Below are 20,913 nucleotides of genomic sequence, written 5' to 3' on the forward strand. Positions count from 1 at the left end.
GTCTTGTGTTGCCACAGAATCGTCGTGTTGTGAAGGGAGGCTGATGCCTATGCATAGCCAGGAGCTACTGAATGCACCATCCCCATCACCTGGAAAGAGAAAGGGAACTCTCTTCCGTGGAGCATTTTGATCATTTGAAATTTGGTTTGATTCCAATTTGGAATGACCCCCCTCCCCCCTGCCAAATATTTCAGGGTGCTCCATGAAAGCCCTGGGGATCCCAGCTCTAGGGCAGTGCAGGTGGCTGGCTGCTTCAGGGATGTGGATCCTGGAAGCACCATATGGTCCTTGGCTCCAGGCCAGTCCAGCTGGGCTGCAGACCCTGGAAGTCTGGGTCCCCCAGCAGCCTGCCAGGCAGCTGCCAAGGAGCCAGGCGGGCAAGGCAGGTTTTGAAAGCTGCCAGGCAGGCCGGGCTGCATCAGAAGCCTGCCTGGTTTTGGGAGGAACGTCATCAAAATCAAACCATCTCCACGGGATGTTCCCTTTAACCAAATCGGTGAATTCGGAGGAAAACCAGTTTTGTTGGGACTTTTCCAACCTGCTCCGGTTATTTGTATCCCACCTGCGATCAGGGCCCCGTTGTGCTAGGGGCTGTACACAATTCCTGCGGCCCCACCAGCAGCTGCCCCTCCCCATCCTCAGCACCAAATTGCCCTCTTTAGAATAAGAGCAACGAGTTTATCTGCATCGCATCGAGATAAAGGCAGTAAATGGCTTGTGTCATCTCTCTTTGCTGTCTATAAAGAAGAGGCTAGAATTTGCGATATCGGCCATGGCTGGATGAGTTTACTGGCTTGAGATCGAACATTTCAGCCGGATAAGGGCAGTGCAAACTCTGGCTTTAGCTCACCTCCCCCGCTCTTAGCATGCATTGGCCTTATTAACCCCTGGACTGCTGGCGTGGTCTACTGCCACTCTCGCTCACGCCCGGACGGAGTGATTTACGCATGGCCAAGCCCTCTGGGAATCTTGTGCTCACAACAGAGAGCAGAGCAGAGTGTTCACACCTGGGAGCGTAAGAAGAGGCTTCATTGTCTAGTGGTGCTGAACTCCCCGGGGTCTCATTGACCCTGGGAAGCCGGTGGAGGCAAGAGTACTCAGTAGCTCTAGAAAATCAGGTGAGTCTTACTTCGTAATAATGCCCAGCTCTCCGAATGGTGCTTTTCACCAGTAGATCTCAAAGCACTTCAGAGAGGGGGGCAGTATCATGAGCCTCATTTTACAGATGGGGAAACTGAGGCACAGGGTGGTGAAGGGACTTGCCCAGCTTCACGCAGCAGGCCAGTGGCCGAGCCAGGCATAGAACCCAGATCTCCTGGTCCGCAGTCCAGTGCTCCATCCCCTAAATAAGCATAACTAGCTCTTGCTATGGCCGTGGCATGGAGAGGGTTTACAGGGAAGTCCCTGCCAGCAGAAGCCAGGGGCTCTACACACCCAGCAGGACGCTTAGATGCCGGGGTTTAGTAGGGGTTAGCCAGGCAAACCACCTCCCCTCCAGGACGGCTGCAGCCCATGGACCATCTCCGCTCTGTATTGGCTGCCTATTGGCTAGTGGTCATGTGCATCTAGTGGCATTTAAATCCCAGGCTGCATGAGACCCGGGCTGGACGCTTGGATGGTGACCAGTGGCACCTGAGCTCAGATCAGCTGACTGGCCATGCCCCAAGCCGCCTGGGGCAGCTGGGCAAGGCTGCCCTGTTTTCGGCCTGCGTGCAGGGAAGGAGCTGGGGTGAATGGTGCGTTGGCCGTCTGATCCTTGGCGCCCCTAAAGCGCTTGGCTTCAACCCAGCATTTCAGTGGCTGAGCCACGCGTGTTCCAGCCCCCAAGTGTTTATACAATCTCCCCCCTGCCCAATATTCCTGCTGGCTGCAGTTGCTGGAAGTGGATGGGTGCTGCCTGAACCAAAGCAGCCGGAGGGAGCGCATTTGCAAGGCAAATGGGCCATTGCTTTGTGAGGAACCTGCACGCAGCCTCACGCCCCGGCCCTGCGCCAAGCCTGGCACGGGTGGCAGGGGCTGTGGTGAAAGCAGGGCTTGCCTGCCGCCCTCTTTGCTTTTAAACACAGGCGAGGCCAGAGCGGGCACCGCACAAGACTTGAACCGGCGGCCGGAGTGAAGGTGTTAAACCGCTTCTGGGAAGCCTGAGCTCTCGCCTTCCCCTTGAAGGTCCTCAGGGGCGGCTCCAGGCACCAGCACGCCAAGCGCGTGCCTTGGGCGGCAAGCCATGGGGGGCGCTCTGCCGGTCGCCGCGAGGGCGGCAGGCAGGGTGCCTCTGGCAGCTTGCCTGCAGAGGGTCTGCTGGTCCCGCGGCTTTGGCAGACCTCCCGCAGGCTGCCGCCGAATCCGCGGGACTGGGTACCTCCCACAGGCAAGCCGCCGAAGGCAGCCTGCCTGCCGTGCTTGGGGCGGCAAAATACCTAGAGCCGCCCCTGAAGGTCTTTCACTGCTTCGTGCCCCTGGCAATCTGATCCGCCAACGGCCCCCGGCCTGCCCTCTGCTTCCCCCAGCACCATCACGCTTTCACCCCTGCTGCCACCGACCCATGTCGCCCCAGCCTGTCATTCCAGCTCCCACAGCAGCTGGGATCTTCCTGGGTTATGAGTCTCTCTTTACTGGGGTGGGGGGCGGCTGCCTCTGCCTACCCCCTTTTCCCCACGCATCACCCTTCCCGAGGGCCCGCGACGGAGTGAATTTCCACTCACCGTAGGAGCATGAGTCTGACTTTGCAGGGTGTCGGCCCAGTTGGTCTACAGCCACCTGCCCCGTTTGTCAGTACATACCCCTTTGCATGGCTAAAGGGAAGACAGCCCCTGATTGGCGCTTAGGACGGGCTGGTACAGCACCTAGCACAACAGGGCACCTGTAGGGGCTAATGGCAGCAGCAGTCAGGCCTGGCTTATTGGTTTCCCCCAAGCTCCTACAGATGCACAGGAAAGTGGTCGGCTGGCATGGAAACAGGAGGGACGGCCAAGTCACTAGGACTTTTGCCTAAACCTTAGGAGACTGAGGTGGGAGCCCCTGCTCTGCCACAGATTTCCTCCATGCGCTTAGGCAACTCACTTAATGTCTCCGTGCCTCAGTTTCCCCAGCTGTACAAGGGGGATGGGGGCCAGCAAAGTACCGAGGCTGGCTAGTTGATGCAGCATGACAGCACCCCGTGGTCGAGTCCTTCGTTAAAGAGTTTATTGGAACATATTGTGCGCAAACCTTCATTCCACATTCAGAAAATAATTTACACTTGAGATTATAAATTAATTGTGGGGAGGGGGGTCTTCACAGTGTAAAAATATACAGGACAGACTCAGTCGGCAGGGGTTCCCCTGGTCAGCTCCCAGCATTGCATTGTGCCATCTAACCCAGCCCCACGCCTTCAAGTGGGAGGGTGCGCAAGCTGAAGAGAGGAGGGTGGTCCGGGACAGAGTTGAAGGGAGAGACAAGGAAAAAGTCAAGGCCGGAGCAGCCCAAGGCCCTTTCCCTTGGCCTACACGCTTCCCTCTGGCCTACACGCTTAAAGCAAGAAGGACGTGATGGCCCGTTCTAGCTTGGCTGGACGTTCTCTCCCACCCTAGGAGGTCCAAGCCTTCTCCGCTAATCTAGACTCTTACGGCAGTTGCTCTGCTGTCAGTTAGCGGTAGCTTCATCATAGTCATTGGAAGACTCTTGGTTTACACCAGCCAACCACCAGGCAGAATCTAGCCCTGCACACTTAGACTGGGCCAAAGGATCTGGTGAGCAAGGAGGGCTGGGAAAACGAGCACAAGCTGCAGTCTGGGCTGGTCATCTCCTAGCAAGATCTCCCCGCAGCTAGCTAAGATCACATAGACCACGGAGGGGACGGAGCGGCAGCCGTTGCCCCGCCAGGCTTTGGCACAGGAGCTCCGGCATGAAACGGAAGCTCTTTCCACTTCGGAAGTGTTTGTATGTACACATTATCGATACGTCACACTAGGTAAAATATACATATATATATATACACACACACATACACACACACACACAAAAACACACGCTCTACAGCTGTCAGCTCAGGAGATCATTTAAAAACTAATCACAGTGCATAGGACAGAGTGTGTTGGGCCCAAGAAATGTTTGATTCTCAAGATAGAGGCAAGAATGTATCGTTCGTCCTCTTCTGCCCAGGGGAAAAGGACCCGCCGCCTTCTCCAGGCCTCACTTCTTATCCAGCTGGCAGTACAGGTACATGGATACGACCATGGCTGCAATCTAAAGAGAGGTCAGTAGGTTTAATATCTCCTGTTGCCAGGGAGGCCTTTTCTTCTTTCTCCTCATTGGCTAGACGCAGCCTCTGGATCACGCAACTGTAACCCACTGGTCAGCGTGTCTTGTGCCCCATCGTCCTCCCCCTCCTGTTGCTTCCCCGCCACGACACGGAGGCCGGGGTCGGTTTGGGAAACGGGCGCCGACGGTCAAGGCCGGGCGCAGGCGGGGGTTCAAGGACTGGACGTCAGGCTGCCTCAGTGGTTCCCACCCGCCCCGGCTAAGCTGCTACCGCTGCAGTGGGCGAGCGGCCTTGTGCCATGTCCTCAAGTAGCTGCCGCCACCTTCCTTTCTGCCCATTCTTTCCCCTGGCCTCCCCGCCTCCTCTTGTTTCGTGGCTCCCCCTCCTTGATCCCAACTCAGGCGCCGGGCTCCGGGGTGCCCGGGCTGGGGTTGGAGCCGTTGGTGGTCACAGATGCTCTGGCAGCGTGGCCGGGTGCCTCGGGAGCAGAGGAAACAAGCCTGAGCCTGCAGCCCTGAACGAGGAGAGCTCAGAGGTGGAGTCAGTGACTCCAGCCTCTCCCCCTTGTTTGGAGCAGTGGAGGGGAGACAGTGGGACGGCAGCCGCGCAGACCTACGTACCCGCCTAGGGTGACCAGACATCCCGATTTTATAGGGACAGTCCTGAATTTTGGGTCTTTTTCTTATATAGGCTCCTATTACCCCACACCCCCGTCCCGATTTTTCACACTTGCTGTCTGGTCACCCTATCCCCGCCTAGTTTCTACAGCCAGGAGCCAGCGTGGGACTTACCTCTAACGCACAGATCCCTGCCGCCACGCCCCCCACCACGCCCGCGTTCTTGCGAATCTCGCTCAGCAGCTGATGGAAGCAACCCTAGGGGAAAAGGGAAACCAGCTCGGTTAGAAAGAGCCGGAGCCAAGCAAGCCATGGAAGCCGGTTGGAGCAAGGCGGCTGAATGCCCCGTCAGCTGAAGGACGCAGCTCCCGCTCTAGTCCACCTGCTGCACCAGGGCTTTGCCGGCACCGACTAGCTGAGTGCTTCTGAAGGGAGTCCCATGGGGAGTGCGGACGCTGTTGTCTGAGAAGGGAGGGAGTGCGCCCGGCGGTGCCCTGGCGGTATATACCAAGCAGGACACCCATCGTATACGGGCACTTCAGGGATCAGTAGGGCTCAGTTCAGCTTCCCAGCTGAGAGGTGGAGTGATTTTTGGGTGCCTAACTAGAAACACCCAGGAGGACCCCAATATTAACAGAAGTCAGGCCGCTTTGGGGGGATTTGGTTTGGGCACAGCCTCCCCTCCCCACTCCCAGATTAAAAGCACCCAGTCTAGATGTCCAAAAATGCACCGGATGGTAATCGCAACAGGGGGTCTGTTCCGCCGCTGAGAATAACTCCAAGCTGAAAGGTCAGTGCTCGTGCAAAGGGTTAAGTAGGATTTGTACGTCCTACGTGAATATAATGAATAGTGCTGGGTCAGCTACTTTAGTTACACGTGATCTATAGAGTCTGGTTCCTAAGACAGTCACTAGGAGGGTCAAACAGCGCTAGGTTTGAACGCCATATTGTGTGTGCATGTGATGGTTTGAAAGGGGACTCAGCTTCGGAGGAGATCTGGGCCTCGTTTCTAGACCAATGTGATATGCACGTTAAATACATTTGTACTCCCCGTGCATTCGTAATGGCCTGGACTGTTGCTTCTACACACAACTCCCTCCCACCCAACCCTGGTGAGATCTTCCGTGACCCTATTATTCTTCGGCCAAGTGTCTAAAGAACCTTCGTATAAAGAGAATAAACCTATTAGAATCTAGACAAAAGCCCCTAGACCAGGCCAGAGTTATCTGCAGGGTCGGCCTTGCTCATGTGTACCACCGACAGGCCTCCAAGCCCTTCACAAGACGTGTCCTCATCCCCAAGGGACGTAGAGAGGGCAAGTGACTTGGCCAAGGTTGCAGAGCAAGTCAGTTGCAGAGATGGGAACGGAAGATAAGCTCAGGCCCCCAGTGCAGTACAAACCTGCTCCTCCTCTGCCTTACGCCAAACTTCTGTGATTCACAAACTAGTCCCACCTCCCTCTCCGATGGGAAGGGGACATCCCCAGACCCTCCAAGAGCAGATGTCACAGAGGGACAGTGGCCCAGTTTCCACAGCAAAACCCAGGCCCTTCTAGCCGTGTGGGGTCCTGCAGCCATAAGGAAGAAGCCGTTGCGTCTCCATACCTGGACGTTGCTGCTGTGTGCAGCTGTCGCGCTGCACGAGGTGTTGACGGGCGTGCAGCAGAACGGTGGGTACGTGTTGTTGTGTTCCTTGTAGTAGTAAGAGTCAGTGAAGTCCGTGAAGTTCGTCAAGCCGCAGCATTTCACCTGGGAGGAGGAGGAAGAGGAGTGAGAGCAAGGAACCGAACATGCCCAACACCCCATGGTCTTGCCGTCATGTCCCAACCAGAGACCTCAGACAGCTCCACGGACAGAGTACAAACCGGTTAATCTCGGGGCCTGTCTGTACCCTGCAGTGGTGGATGAAGCCGTCTGGGGCGATGGGTCGGCCAGTTAGGACAGGATTGGAAGCAATGAGGGATAATGCAGCCAGCCGAAACCGGGAGGAAGGCAGAATGTCGTTCCCCAAGCTGGAGCTGGGCCAGGCTTTGGGGTCCAGCCCCGACTCTTGAGAGAAGAGGGGCCTTTGACGACCACAACTTGTGCATTTCATCCCAGCGGCCATGGCTGCCCAATGGGCGGCGCTCTGGGTTGCCACAGAGGGGAACAGAGTTGGTTCCAGACACTTGTACCCCATGTGCATTTGAAGTTGTGTCCCCCATCACCCATAGCACAGGAGGGGAAACTCAGTGGATGGGCTCAGATGGGAGCTCTTCTGTCCATCAGCAGCCAAAGAGCAGTAGACACAGGGTCTAGGGGGCGATCAGAATGAAGGGGGCCGGGGCCGGCACGTTTGCTCCTAGCTCAGACTTGGGTGTCAGCTGAGGCGTGTTGACTTTCAGCTTCTCGAACATGCAGTCGAGTGGCTCACAAGGGAGCTGCACTCGCCGAGCGGGCAGAGAAGATCTGTCCCGGGCAGGCAACCCTGGAAGGAGCCAAATCCCAGCTATCAGGCTCTGGGAAGCTCTTTACAAGGCCCAAGTGTCCAAGGCAAAGTCTATTGCCCCATCCCGGGAAGGCTCCCCTCAATCTCTAACCAGAGAGGCCGTTCCCGAGAGAGGCAGCTTGTAAATAAACAGAGGGTTTGTGGCTGGAGGCCTGCACAGGCCAGCTCACCTCACTCATGGTGGTGTTCCAGATCTGTGTGACTTCAGGAACCTTCCCGTACTGATTCTTCAGCGTCGGAGTCACCGTTGTTTCCAGGATGTTCTCCGCCTAGAAGAGAGTTCAGATGCCATCACAGCGGGCATTCGCCCAACGGCCTTGCGTGCACGCGGGGAGAGGCCAAGGCTTAATGGGGTGCTTGGAGAATCCTGGCGTCCCTACAGGTACACCGGCAACCTCTGCATTTGGGAGGGGGGCTGCCCCGGCTATACCAGGCAGGTGGGCACGCCGGGGGAGTTTGCTGTGCTGGCCCCTTTCACCAGGAACGGACTCACTGTGCGACAGGTCAAAGAGTTCCCCAGTTACGTAAGACGCGTGAGGTCTGTAAGCAGGAAGTGAGAACAGGAACGACCGTCCCCGAGTGGGTCTGACACCACCCTGGCCTACGGCACAGGACCTTCCTGGCAGCAGCTCAGGATTGCTGCCACAGAGAGCAGGCCAGAGCTGTCATCTGCTTTGCCATCGCCTGCAGCGTTCGCTTTTCCACCTCCGTTTCAATTCCCAGGACCCACGCTGCAGCGTGCGTGCTACTGATGCTGCAGGGGATGGGGGTGTGTGAATAGACTAAATCCACATCCTCCCCCAACCCCTCCGCCCCCCAACCCAGACAGGGCTGCGTCGCACCAGCCTTGCGACTGCGTGCCAGGCCGTTTTCCGGGCAGGACTGAGAGACTAATTCCTGAGAGAGACTAGCCCCAGGGGTAGGGCATTCCTGCACAGGGCAAGCTTCCCTCATGTCCCACTAACACCGTGAGTGAGGCCAGACCCTCAGCACCCGCTGTTCCACCTGGTCCTCCGAGGAGCTGCTAGTCAATGGTAAACCCCCATCAGGGAGGACCGATCTCAGCTCCTCCGGCGTCCCCCTTAGCAGAAGGCCTAGAGTAAAGTCCTTCCAGGAACGGGCAAAGGAGACCGAGCGATCTGTCCCTCCAGGGGACCGGGACCGCCCACCCCCCTCTGACTTACGATAGACGTGTAGACCAGCGCCACCACCGCAGCAGCAATCTCAGCAATGAAGATGATCAGCACGATCGAGAAGAACTAGAGGAGACACAACGCGGCGGTCAGAGACGGGACGGAGTCCGAGCCCATCTCGCTGGGGCTGGCCACAACACTGCCAGCTTCCTGGGGTGCTTAGCAGGGCCGGGTGCAGCCCCGGGGAGAAACTTGGGCGAGGCCAAGCCAGCTTCAGCTGGTGACAAAGGGGCCGAGAGATTGTTACCATGGGGATGTCCCCCGACTTGGGCCAGACAGGGTTTACTATCAAGCAGGGAACCTTGCGTCCAAAGAAACATGTCGCTTGCCCTGGAGCGAGGGATTTTGAGGGGGCCGCTCAATACTAATAGTATACGGAGATATACATGTCTCCTAGAACTGGAAGGGACCCTGAAAGGTCATTGAGTCCAGCCCCCTGCCTTCACTAGCAGGACCAAGTACTGATTTTGCCCCAGATCCCTAAATGGCCCCCTCAAGGATTGAACTCACAAGCCTGGGTTTAGCAGCCAATGCGCAAACCACCGAGCTATCCCTCCCCCAATACTCAGACATGGATTGAGTGGCCCCATCCTGGGATCAAATCCACCCTGTTTCAAGGCAGCAGCTGTGTCCTCCCCATGTCCATACTGATGTTGCAAATGCAGGTCACTGGCCTGACAGACCTCAACTCCCTCCTGGAGGTACAAAGCCCCCTTCTGCCACCACCCTGCCCCCCCTGCAGCTCGACAAGCGGGCTAGGCAGACAGAGCGAGCACAGATTCACACCGCCCAGAGCTGGAGATTTACCATGATCAGGAGGCATTTGCTCTCTTTCTGGGCCCCGCAGCATCCCAGGAAGCCAAGCACCACCAGGATGGCGCCGATGACGATGAGGAAGTAGCTCACGTTCACAAACTGCAAGGCGCTGGCCGAGCCAAATATGTTGGAGAACGAGCTCCCGTCCACGGCGACCCAGATCCCGACACCCAGGAGCGTCCCTCCGCCAAGCTAGGAGGCAAGAGGGAGGCGTGTGTTATTTCAGAGGTGGCTTGGGAAGGACTAAGGGACACAGCATCTGGAGCCAGCACCATATTGACGGGAGCTAGAAATGCAAAACCATCTTCTCCTTTCCCTTTTAGTTGTGAACGTTCTGATCTCACGCTAACTGCGACTTCCTTCCTCTCTAGCTCACAGGCTACTCTGCTCGCCCCAGCACACACGGATCACCCAGGGCTGGCCCTTGCGCAAAACAGGAGAAGGGCTCATGGAGCAGATTCGAGGTCTCTTGATTTGGGGGATAATCTCAGGTGAGTTAGCAAGCATGGAAAGCGGTGCCATCCAGCTCCCCTAGAGTAACCATGAAACATGGACAATCCGTAACAGGGCGAGGCCCTGACCACTGGTCTCTATAGAGACAGATCCTGTTGTCGATTCACCCAAGTGCATGGGGGAGGGGTTCACGGTAGGCAAGGAAGCCAGTGTGATTTGTTTTGGCTCAGAGGCGGGGCTGAGGGCATTGTGTTTTGCACAAGAGAGATTCGGAGACCCCCTGGTTAGGCTGGGAACAGCTGCTCAGTCACTGGCCAGGGCCGTTTCTGGAACTGGGAGACCCAGGAAAGCTCTGACACAGCATGCGGGGCTCAGGGAACTTCCTGATTTCTACCCCAGGGTCAGCCATTTCCTCTGATTAATGCCTGGCACTGGCTGAGGAGATTACAACCTTCTGCTTTCCCAGGACAGGTCTTTGCACTTGCATTCCAGCACGGGGTGGGGCAGATAAACCCTGATAAGAGAATAATGCTTTGCTGGCGGGGTGGGAAGGAGAACCCAGCCACTGCACCAGCCTCACCCCCTCCAGTCAGCTCCTTGCCTAGGACGGGGCCATTACAGACAACACATTGTGAAGGGCCCCTCACGCAGAAAGGGTCTGAAGTCAGCAATCGGTACCCAAGAGTGCCACCAATGTTTGCCCTCCCTATCCGCCTAGCTACCTCCCTCTCCTCATTTAAATTCCTCCCCAACTCTCCAATGACACCCTCAGGTGAATCATTTGCCAGAAGCCCCTGCCAACCCATTCCTCCCTCTCACAGACTAAGGTCAGAAGGGACCATCACAATCATCTCCTGTGATCTCCTGCACATCGCAGACCACAGAAGCTCACCCACCCACTCCTGAAATAGACCCCAAACTTCTGGCTGAATTACTGATGTCCTCAAATCACGGTTTAAAGACTTTAAGTTACAGAGAATCCACTTTTGACAACAGTTTAAACCTGCAAGTGACCCGTGCCCCACGCTGCAGAGGAAGGCGAAACCCCCCCAGGGTCTCTGCCAGTCTGAGCCAGGGGGAAATTCCTTCCCGACCCCAAATATAGTGATTAGTTAGACCCTGAGCGTGTGGGCAAGACCCAGCAGCCAGACACCTGGGAAAGAATTCTCTGTAGTAACTCAGAGTCCTCCCCATCTAGTGGCCCATCACCAGCCATTGGAGATATTTGCTGCTACCAGTCGCAGATCGGTGACGTGCCATTATAGGCAACCTCATCATCCCATCCCCTCCATACACTTATCCAGCTCAGTCTTGAAGCCAGTTAGGTGTTCTTCCCCCACCCTCCCCCCCGGCTCCCCTTGGAAGAGCCTGTTTTCCTCCCAGCACCTTTCAGGACTGGGACCATCAGAGCAGAGACAATTCCACAAGAAGCACCACACAGCAGGTCAGATCACTCCGGAGGAGAACAATGTCTCGGGCCGGGAGGGCAGAATCCCCGTCCCTGCATCGGCATCCAAGTGAACGACCGTTCTGGAGCCTCCCGTGTTTTGCAGCCATCTTAGGACCTGACTAGCTACAGGCTTCAGCAGAGGTTGGGCCTGCCTCGGCTTCGTGACAAGCCAGGAGGAGACCACACGCGCTTCCGCATTCAGAGGCGCTGCCCCTTGGATCAGACAAGCTTCCCCCTGTGAGGGTCCATGTAGAGAGACAAGGACCTCAGCCCGTCTCTGAGGGCCGCAGCAAGAGCGGTTGGGAGAAGAAAGGAAGAATCACGCAGGCCAAAGAGCTTTCCTGGACTGATCATTCCAGCTACATTGGGCTAGCAGGGACCCAGGCAGCCAGCCTCCCTATCCGTATCTCCTAGCCAAGCCCAGGGGGAGAAATACACTGAAGAGAACTATTTCCCTCTGGCTGGGAGAACTGCTTCTCCTGTGCGACGCCGCAGGAGCAGAGCAGCTCCACCGTCCCCCCAGCGCCAGAGACAGCTCTGACTTTGAACACACCCCAGCTGAGCGAGAACAGGCGGCCTTGTCCACCGGGCGAATGAAGCCGTGTCCTTTGGGGCGGGGAAAACAAAGTCACCAGAGGAGTCACTCGTCACCTCCATTATAACCCCCCACAGCTGAGCTTTTCTCATTGGATCCAGGATGGAGAAACCCTCCATCAGAGCCACCTGGGAGGAACCCGAGAGGAGCAGAGGCGTCAGCCCGTCGGGGGGGAAAGAGACGGAACCATTGTTCTTGCATCTCCCTGCCAGTCTCACGCCCCACCCTCAAGATTTGGATTTGACGCTATTCATGGTCAGGTGCCCCTGGGAACATGGGGGAAAAGAGTCAGTAATTGGAAAGACGGCAGCAGATCCCAGTAGATCCTCGGGGCCAGTGGGGGCAGCGTAAGGTGACCAGATGTCCCGATTTTATAGGGACAGTCCCAATATTTGGGGCTTTTTCTCTTATAGGTGCCTATTACCCCCCCACCCCCTGTCCTGATTTTTCACACTTGCTGTCTGGTCACCCTAGGGCAGAGAGAGCTACAACCCACAGCTGGCTGGAGAAAGAAGGGGATTCCTTCCCACCCCACCCCTCGGCCGAAAATGTAGACAAAACAAAAGAGTGGGTTTTCTGATGGGTTTCCCCTGCCTCCCCCGCCCCCCAGGACAGCAGAGGCTTCCCCTGGATTTTCAATTAAAGGAGAATTTTCCATTTGAAAAAAAAAAAAAAGGTTTGATGGAAGATTTCTGGCCGGCCCTATAACAACCCCCTACCTGGCAAAGTGAGAGAGACAGAGCATCTCCTGTCCGGCCCGGGAGTCCGCCCATTGACAGGGGGAGGCCGGAGGGGGAAAGAGGAGAGGGCAGAGCCTTCAGCCCCACTTTCTCATCCTCCCCAAGTATAACTCGGTGCAGTTCTAATCCTGCCGACCTCGGACGCCACCCTCGGAGCCCCAAGTCGGAGGGGTCAGAACAGAGCGAAACTGTAGACAACCTTCTAGCCAGCCCCTGGCCCCTGTGGCTTTCCAGGGTACCCCACGCAGACGGCAGGGCCAGTAGCCATGAGGGCAGAATCCCGGCCGTAAGGGTTCGTACTGTACCGAGGGAGTGAAAGAGACAGAGAAAATAAAACACGCTTCTGCGGTGGTGGAGCTCCCAGGGCGCAGATAGATTCCACCAGCAGGGTGGCCCGGCTGGATACAGGTTGCAAAGGAGTAAGAGCGTTTGGATGGACCCTGGTGTCACTGCACCCCCTGCTCTCCTTCCAGTGCCACGGGTGCGATTGTTGCCTACGGCGTGGGAGGAGAACAATCAGGGACCGTCAGAGACCGTCTCAGTCCGGAGCCATAATAAGCCGTGGCCTTATTCAAAGCAAATCCAGGTACTGGGAACAGGTGCGCGTGGCGCGGGCTGCAGAATCCATCCACCGCCTCCGTTTCCTGGAACCGCTCCAGCAGGTCTTGTTCTGGCCAACTCTGGGGTGGGGCTCTTAAGGAAAGGAGGCTGGTTAGCCCGCCCGTGCCCTGGAGAGGACCCTGCTGGAGAAGTGGCTTAGGTGGGTGATGTGATCGCCTGACTGGAGGCTGGAGGAGGCACAACGAGGCAGCAGCAGGCAGCAACATAACTGCTGATCTCGATCTACGGTTGCGTCAGTCACAGCGCTGCAGCCACAGAGCAGCGAGCAAGAGAGCCAGCAGCCCAAGCAAGCCCAAGCCCAGACTGACACACACCTGGGGGACTTGGCTGGGAACTTAAACAGCTGCCAACGCAGTACACAGCGTCCACTCTCTCGAGAGCCAGAGCCCACCGCCCAGGCCTACCGCCTGTACTCTAATTAACTCATTAGAGCTAGCCGTGGGCTGGGCGGCTGGCGGGGCTGGGCCGCCCTGCGACGCTTTTTCTAGCGCGAGCTAGAGCGCAGCTGGCGCTGGCGCGGTGACCACCACAGATGCAGTCACCGCCCTGCCCACTGGGCAGACGCGCCTTTCCCCTGAATTCATACAAAGGAGCACACCGAGAAAGGGACTCTGGAAAGCACTGCAAACCGCTTGTCCAGCCCAACCCCTGCCATAGGTTTCACGAGAGGCAGTCACAGTGCTCATCCCGAAGTTCCCCGGGGCCAGCAGAGCTTTGAGAACAAGGACAGGTTCGTTCTTTTTAAAAAATAATCAGAACCACAGTTTCTGGACAGTTGCTGGCATTGAAATCTAGCTCCCGCAGCGAAGAGAAACAGCCTGAAACGCGGCCGGTACTTACAAATATGGCCAGGTTGAACAAGATCATCATAACCTTGAGGAAACTGAAACAGCCCATCTTTGCTCCTGAAAAGAAAAGGGAGAGATTAGCACAGCCCAGATAAATCTGTTAGTCTCTAAGGTGCCACAAGGACTCCTCGTTCTTTCTGCTGATCCAGACTTACACAGCTGCTAGTCTGAAACCTCTGAGCGAGAAGTTTTAGGGCAGAGCCGTGCCTCACACAGCAGCGAGCCCTTTAGCAAGTCCCGGAGACTGCTCAGTTACCTGCCAGGGGGGCTTTTAAAGACTAGGGAAGACCCAAACGGCTCCCCTCTGCGGCAGAGAGAAAGAGGAAGCCGAGGCAAATCAATTTCTCTTTCACTGTTGCTCAAAGAGTCCGAGGGAAGTTGCCCAGCCCAGCTGCAGCAGCCCTCAAGTCTCCCCAGCCCCACTCCCTTCTCAGGGCGTCCCCCTCCCCGGGGCAAAGACCTGAACCCCGCTGTGCTTCTCCTGCCAATCAAGCCCCCCACCTGCAGAAGGGAAGGGTCACACGGGGAATGCAGGGCTCACCTTAGTGATCAAATCCAGAGGGGGGGAAATAAAATCCAAAGCAGCCTCGAGAGCCCAACCCTGGCGATGCTCCTGTAGCACTGGGAGCCTGTCCTACCTGAGCCAGACCCAACCCTGCTGTCCTTTCCCCAGGTGCGCTGCCTAGCCTCTTAAGGGAGCCTAAGTGGCAGGTGTCTCCTCCAATCAGAAACTTCCCCCTTCCAGCCCAATCAAATCCCTTAGGGGATGGTCCACTCCTCACAAACTTTTTTTTAGTAGGTTATAGGAGTAGTCGAAGGATTTTCTTTAGTCCTTGCTGGCCCCTAGCGGCTGCAGGGAGATATTGCCTCCTGCTTGTGGCACCTTAGAGACTAACACATTTATTTGGGCATAAGCTTTCGTGGGCTAAAACCCACTTCATCAGATGCATGGAGTGGAAGATACAGTAGGAAAATATATATACACAGAGAACATGGAAAAAATGGGTGTTGCCATACTAACTATAACAAGGGTAATTAATTAAGGTGAGCTGTTATCAGCAGGAGAAAAAAATGTTTGTAGTGATAATCAGGATGGCCCATTTCCAACCGTTGACAAGAAGGTGTGAGTAACAGTAGGGGGGAAAATTAGCATGGGGAAAACAGTTGTACTTTGTGTAATGACCCATCCACTCCCAGTTTTTTATTCAAGCCTAATTTAATGGTGTCCAGTTTGCAAATTAATTCCAATTCTGCAGTTTCTCATTGGAGTCTGTTTTTGAAGTTTTTTTTGGTGGAGTGTTGTGACTTTGCGATCTGTAATTGAGTGACCAGCGAGGTTGACGTGTTTGGGCCAGATCCTCCATGGGGTTTTAGGTTTGATCCCTTTCAGGCATCTGGGCCACAGAGCTGGGGTTAGAGGGCCTGGTTTTCTGCTGCCCACTGTTATTTCAGCGGGATGGTGGGAGTTGTGTTCCTTTCAGCCCAGGAGCCCCCACCCGTCGTTTGACTGCAAATGTGTGAGCGTCGTTTTCAAATCGACAGCGGTTTGCGGGGAGGTGTGTGTGATGCAGACTGCGTGTTGCCGTGTGCATGCCCGTGAGAGTGTGCGAGGGCGTGTTAGCACGATTGTCTGCAGGAGCTTGCATGGGTCCCCAGGCACGCGTGTCGTGTGTGCGGGGTCATGAGTGTGTATGTAACCCACTTGCATTGCACTGGTATAAAGCAGCAGTTCTCAAACTTTAATAACCCCAGGACCTCCATTTTGATAAAAAAAATTTTGCGGACCCCCAAGTTCCGCCTCAGGCCCCGCCCACATTCCCCCCAACCCTCCTTTTCCACATCTCTTTCCACCCCTCCCCTGAGCATGCCCCATCCCTGATCCTCCCCCTCCCTCCCAGCACCTCCTGCATGCTGCTAAACAGCTGTTCCCTGGCCTGCAGGAGGCGCTGGGAGGGAGGGGAGGAGTTGATCGGCACGGCCCGCGGACCCCCTGGAGTACCCTCACAGACCCCACTTTGAGAAACGCTGGTGTAAAGTGAAGGAAGAACCCGTGGCGAGGACCCACAATTCATGTTTTGGGGACTCTGGCTCAAATCCTCCAAGGTATTGAGCTGCCTAAACAGCGTTCCCGTTCTGGGCCGGTGTGCCTTCAGGCTGGAGCCGGTCAGGGTGGCGCTGCTGGATTCAGAGATCCTAGATTTCAAGGCCAGAAGGGACCATTGTGATCAGCTAGTCTGACCTCCTGTAGAACACAGGCCAGAGAACTGCCCCCAAATAACTCCCAGAGCAGAGCTTGTAGAGAACCATCCAATCTTGATTGAAAAAATTGTCAGTGACGGAGAATCCACCACGACCCTGCCTAAATTGTTCCAATGGCTAATTACTCTCCCCTAAGAATTTACACCATATTTCCAGTCTGAATTTGTCTCGCTTCAGCTTTCAGTTGCAGGATCATGGATGGGCCAGCGTCATCCCAAAACTAGGGGTGGGGGAGGCACTAACTATACTAATTAGCTACTTGGGTGATTTCCGTTGTGGGCAAGCAGGCTGGCAGGAGGCACCCAGAGTCACTCCTGGAGAGTGGAGCCCATGGAAACCCAAGTTTATAAATAGGAATGGGAGCTGGACAGGACGATTCAGCCATGGAGCAGCACAAGCCCCGGGTGGCTCTGCCGTATGGGCCGTGTTCGTGGGACAGTGCCAGCTTGTTGGATCTAGCCTGCCGGCTCCCTCAGCCCACCAGAGAAGAGGCCTGGAATTGCTGCAGCCTGTGCACACTGCAGATTGTCATTGCCAGGGCAGTTTGCAGGAGACTGTGGGACTATTGCACTGATGTGCCCTGCAGAGGGGGCTGTTACCAGCTTTGCCCGTTACTTTGGGGTACACTCATTTATTAGGGTTACTCTTCAGGGGGGAGGGGTTCTGTACTTCTATCGATATGCTGCTTGTGTCACTTGTGTTCCCACACAGAGCTCTGCTTCTCCCTGCTGCAGGTTCCCTCCCAACGGACCTGTCCTGCAGGACCTACGTTCCCCAGGGCTGGGTTCCTCCAGCCCCAGAATCAGACGCACACACATTAACAGAGCGCGTCTGAGTGGACCGGGTCAATCAGCACTCCCAAACTGACCCCTTATATTTACCTGGACTCAGCAGGCTGGGTCAAGCAGCACTTCCAAGCTGTCACCTCATATGTCCCAGGTTCAGCACATCCCTACCTCATTTTCACATTACAATTGTTCTGATAGTAACCCACTTGATGAGCAAACCCCACAGGGTTTTGCGGCGCTGCAGGGATCTTTAGCCTGGGTACGAGGAGCGTTGCTGCAGAGTGAATAGGGAAGCCAAAAACACCCACGATGGGGGGAGAGAGAGAGAGAGAGAAGCAACCATCTTAACCATTAAAGTTATTTATTGCCAGGTAATAGCCATACAAGGGGAGCCAAACAAACAGAACAGTGAGAATATTAAATCTAACTTAAGTTTGATTACAAAAGTCAGGTTTAGAAAACTGTAACTGATCACAGGAGTCAGGGTCAGAGGGCTACACCTAGAGAGCAAGAGATCTGGGTTCCCACCACTCTGTGAAGTGGGTTCTGGGTTAGTTCTGCTCAATATCTTCATCAATGATTTAACTAATGGCATAGAGAGCACACTTATCAAGTTTGCGGACGATACCAAGCTGGGAGGGATTGTAAGTGCTTCAATAACTCAGACATAGGTCAGGGGCTTGTTACAGGAGTGGGTGGGTGAGATTCTGTGGCCTGCGTTGTGCAGGAGGTCAGACTAGATGATCATAATGGTCCCTTCTGACCTTAAAGTCTATGAGTCTATGCTTGGAGGATAGGATTAAAATTCAAAATGATCTGGACAAACTGGAGAAATGGCCTGAAGTAAATAGGATGAAATTCAATAAGGACAAATGCAAAGTGCTCCACTTAGGAAGGAATAATCAGTTGCACACATACAGAATGGGAAATGACTGCCTGGGAAGGAGTGTACAGCAGAAAGGGATCTGGGGTCATAGTGAATCACAAGCTAAATATGAGTCAACAGTGTAACGCTGTTACAAAACAAGCAAACATCATTCTGGGGTGTATTAGCAGGAGTGTTGTAAGCAAGACACGAGAAGTCATTCTTCTGATCTACTCTGTGATGATTAGGCTGCAGCTGGAGTATTGTGTCCAGTTCTGGGTGCCACATTTCAGGAAAGATGTGCACAAATTGGAGAAAGTCCAGAGAAGAGGAACAAAAATGATTAAAGGTCTAGAAAACGTGACCTGTGAGGGAAGATTGAAAAAATTAAGTTTGTTTAGTCTGCAAGTTGCAAGTATGTAAAAGGTTGTTACAAGGAGGGAGAAAAATTGTTCTTCTTAACCTCTGAGGATAGGACAAGAAGCAATGGGCTTAAATTGCAGCAAGGGTGGTTTCTGTTGGACATTAGGAAAAACTTCCTGTCTATCAGGGTGGTTAAGCCCTGGAATAAATTGCCCAGGGAGGTTGTGGAATCTCCATCATTGGGGATTTTTAAGAGCAGGTTGGACAAACACCTGACAGGGATGGTCTAGATAATACTTAGTCCTGCCTTAGTGCAGGGGACTGGATTAGATGACCTCACGAGGTCCCTTCTGTTCTATGATTCTATGAAGCTTGAATCGATCAGGGGGTCCCAGCTGGTGGTGGTAGCAGAGGGTTTGGAGTGCTGGAGACAGGCAGAGCCCCCAGCACAATCAGTCAGGAGAAGATGAAGACCCAGTGGAAATGAGGCAGGTTTTGGACCCAGGCATCAGAGCACTTACTTGAGCGTGGGGGGTGGGGGGGGGTTGTAGGGAAACAACAATGGTTCAAGGGAGACACTAGATTTGTTTGTGGGTAAACTGATGGCTCCAGGGAGGATACCACAGTTGTTTTGTTCAGGCTAGACGATGGGAGCTGCTCATTCCTGGCTCTGGGTGGTGTCCCTTCCAGGGAGCTCACAGTGCAGTTAGGCGGCTTCAGTATTGTGGATCCCAATCAAGGATTTATTATACTAGAATTGGTCTGACAACTGCTGAGCTGGGGGTGTGCAGGCGTGAGTTCATTAACAGCTGGAGCAGAGATCCCCCATCATGCACTGCTTCCCTGCTTTTCTGGCCCCAGAGTTCCCGGCGGTTCTTGCCTTGGAATCTCTGTTCTCCAGGCTGTTTGCTAATGGAGACGCCTCCCTGACCCATCCTTGATGGGAATGAGGCCAGGGGAGTTGCCTTAATCCTGTCACCCTTGTCTGGACGGGTTTGTGTGTGTCTCCCACGGCCCTTTCATTGCTCTTTGTAAGTCTTTCTTCTGATCGGCTTTGGGTCAAGCAGAGGCTGGGGGGGGGGAAGGTCTTTCAGGAGTCAGACAGGCTGGATACTGTGTCCTGGTTCCCCAAGAACACAGAGCTGATGGGGAACCGGGTGGGCGCCATTCCGCAGATGGAGAAGGATCAGTCACCCCAGAGCGGAGCCCCAGGGGAGCGTATGTGCATGTGCAGAATGTAGATGCCGCATTTGAACTTGTGGCAGGAACAAGAACTGAAACACGGGGGCACCCCTCCCCCAAAGCTGTTGTCTTTCCACAGCTGTGATTGACAATATTCAGCTAAGCTCAGCCCCTGGGAGGCAGTCCCAGGTCTCCCAGATCCTAGGCTAGGGAGGATGGGGGATGAGATTGGGAGGAGCCCAGCTGGCCATTCCCTCTCCCATCAAAAAGACTTAAAATTCTTTTGTACTTAAAAATCACCTTCTGGTGGTAAAGCGCTACCAGAATTGTACCACTAGGTGGTGCTCTGGTACCACATTAGAGGGCTTGGGGGGGTCCCATGGGTCACAGATGGGGGACTGGGACAGCTGGTTACAGCCCAGAGGTCGCTGCAGTGGAGCCATGGCAGGGCAAGTAGCCCAGGCCCCAGTGGTTGAGAGCCCTTCTCAGGCAGGGAGCTGCAGCCAGCTATGGGATTAACCCCATGTCCACTCAGCAAACTCTGAGCTGATGGAATGGGGAACGTCTGGGGGGAGAGCTAAGCATGCCAAGGAGCCAAACCCAAGGGTGCACTGCAGCCTCGACTGCTGAAGCTGGCCTGTGGCTGCATGGCTCTAACACACAAGAACGAGCTGCCTAAGGCGCTGCTGGATGGAATCAGAACTGCTTGACTGTGTGTCATGGGCCCTATATGTTGGATGGAGATTCTCCTTAAGTTCGAGTGGTGAGGTCCCATCCTTTTGGAAGAGCCAAGGGGCAGGGGGTTGGACTAGATGAACTCCTGAGGTCTCCCTGAGGTCCCTTCCAACCCTGGTATTCTATGACATTCTATGATTCAGGCAGGGTTCTGCAGGTCTAATTCTAGACCCCCTGGAAGGCAAGAGGAAAACCAATACGTTCAAACAGCCTGTCTGTCTGTCTGTAAGCCCTGGGGTGGAGAATTTGGAGAGGTGGAACTCTGCTCCCTCTACAGGGGAGAAGGTGAAAAGCCAGCCCAGGCCAGCTTCATTTACATAAATTATAATGTTGCTTACCCATCATTCCACCTGCTGGGTTTTGTTGCTTTAGCTGGAATTTGTTTTGATGCTATAAATAATAATCAATTATTCGTATACCCCTGCCAGGGCACGGGAATTGTGCCAGGCATGGCCGGGAGAGAGAGGTCACCCTGACTGTACAGGCAGGGGTACCAACCTGCAAGCACACGCGCAAGAGGGGTGGAAGGGTTGTGTTCTGGAACACTAGCAGGAGGAGGAGGGACTCCTTCCCAGGGGCCTGCTTTGAGCTGAGCTTGTGGTTTCAAGCAACAAATCTGTGGGGCGGTGATACTGGTACCGAGCTGCCTTTGCAGGCGGGC

The 20,913-nt window shown here is 55.0% G+C and overlaps 1 protein-coding gene across 4 annotated transcripts; it reads right to left on the reverse strand.

The window, feature by feature from the left end:
- Nucleotides 1-3,169: 3,169 nt before the first annotated feature.
- TSPAN1 (tetraspanin 1) lies at nt 3,170-20,860 on the reverse strand. 4 transcript variants are annotated; one of them, XM_039485807.1, is made up of 8 exons: nt 20,591-20,860; nt 14,053-14,117; nt 9,345-9,545; nt 8,529-8,603; nt 7,515-7,613; nt 6,462-6,605; nt 5,032-5,115; nt 3,170-4,224 (listed from the first exon to the last, which is right to left on the reverse strand). In XM_039485807.1, the coding sequence occupies exons 1-8, from the start codon at nt 20,595-20,597 to the stop codon at nt 4,171-4,173; spliced, it is 729 nt and encodes a 242-aa protein (XP_039341741.1). In that variant the 5' UTR covers nt 20,598-20,860; the 3' UTR covers nt 3,170-4,170. The 4 variants fall into 4 exon arrangements, with proteins under 4 accessions (XP_039341741.1, XP_039341742.1, XP_039341744.1 ...); XM_039485808.1 differs by lacking the exon at nt 20,591-20,860 and adding an exon at nt 14,602-14,744; XM_039485810.1 differs by lacking the exon at nt 20,591-20,860 and adding an exon at nt 14,317-14,356.
- Between the last annotated feature and the right edge of the window lie 53 nt (nt 20,861-20,913).

Source organism: Mauremys reevesii, linkage group 8 (genome assembly GCF_016161935.1).
Source record: "Mauremys reevesii isolate NIE-2019 linkage group 8, ASM1616193v1, whole genome shotgun sequence".
In the NCBI taxonomy this organism is placed as follows: domain Eukaryota; kingdom Metazoa; phylum Chordata; order Testudines; family Geoemydidae; genus Mauremys; species Mauremys reevesii.

Bases quoted from the DNA above. Each gene is read 5' to 3' on its own strand.
- TSPAN1 (XM_039485807.1), bottom strand. The intron at 9,546-14,052 runs GTAAGTACCGGC...CTTGCCTCCTAG, and splicing joins TGTTCAACCTGGCCATATTT to CTTGGCGGAGGGACGCTCCT. The intron at 5,116-6,461 runs GTATGGAGACGC...CTTTTCCCCTAG, and splicing joins CACACAGCAGCAACGTCCAG to GGTTGCTTCCATCAGCTGCT.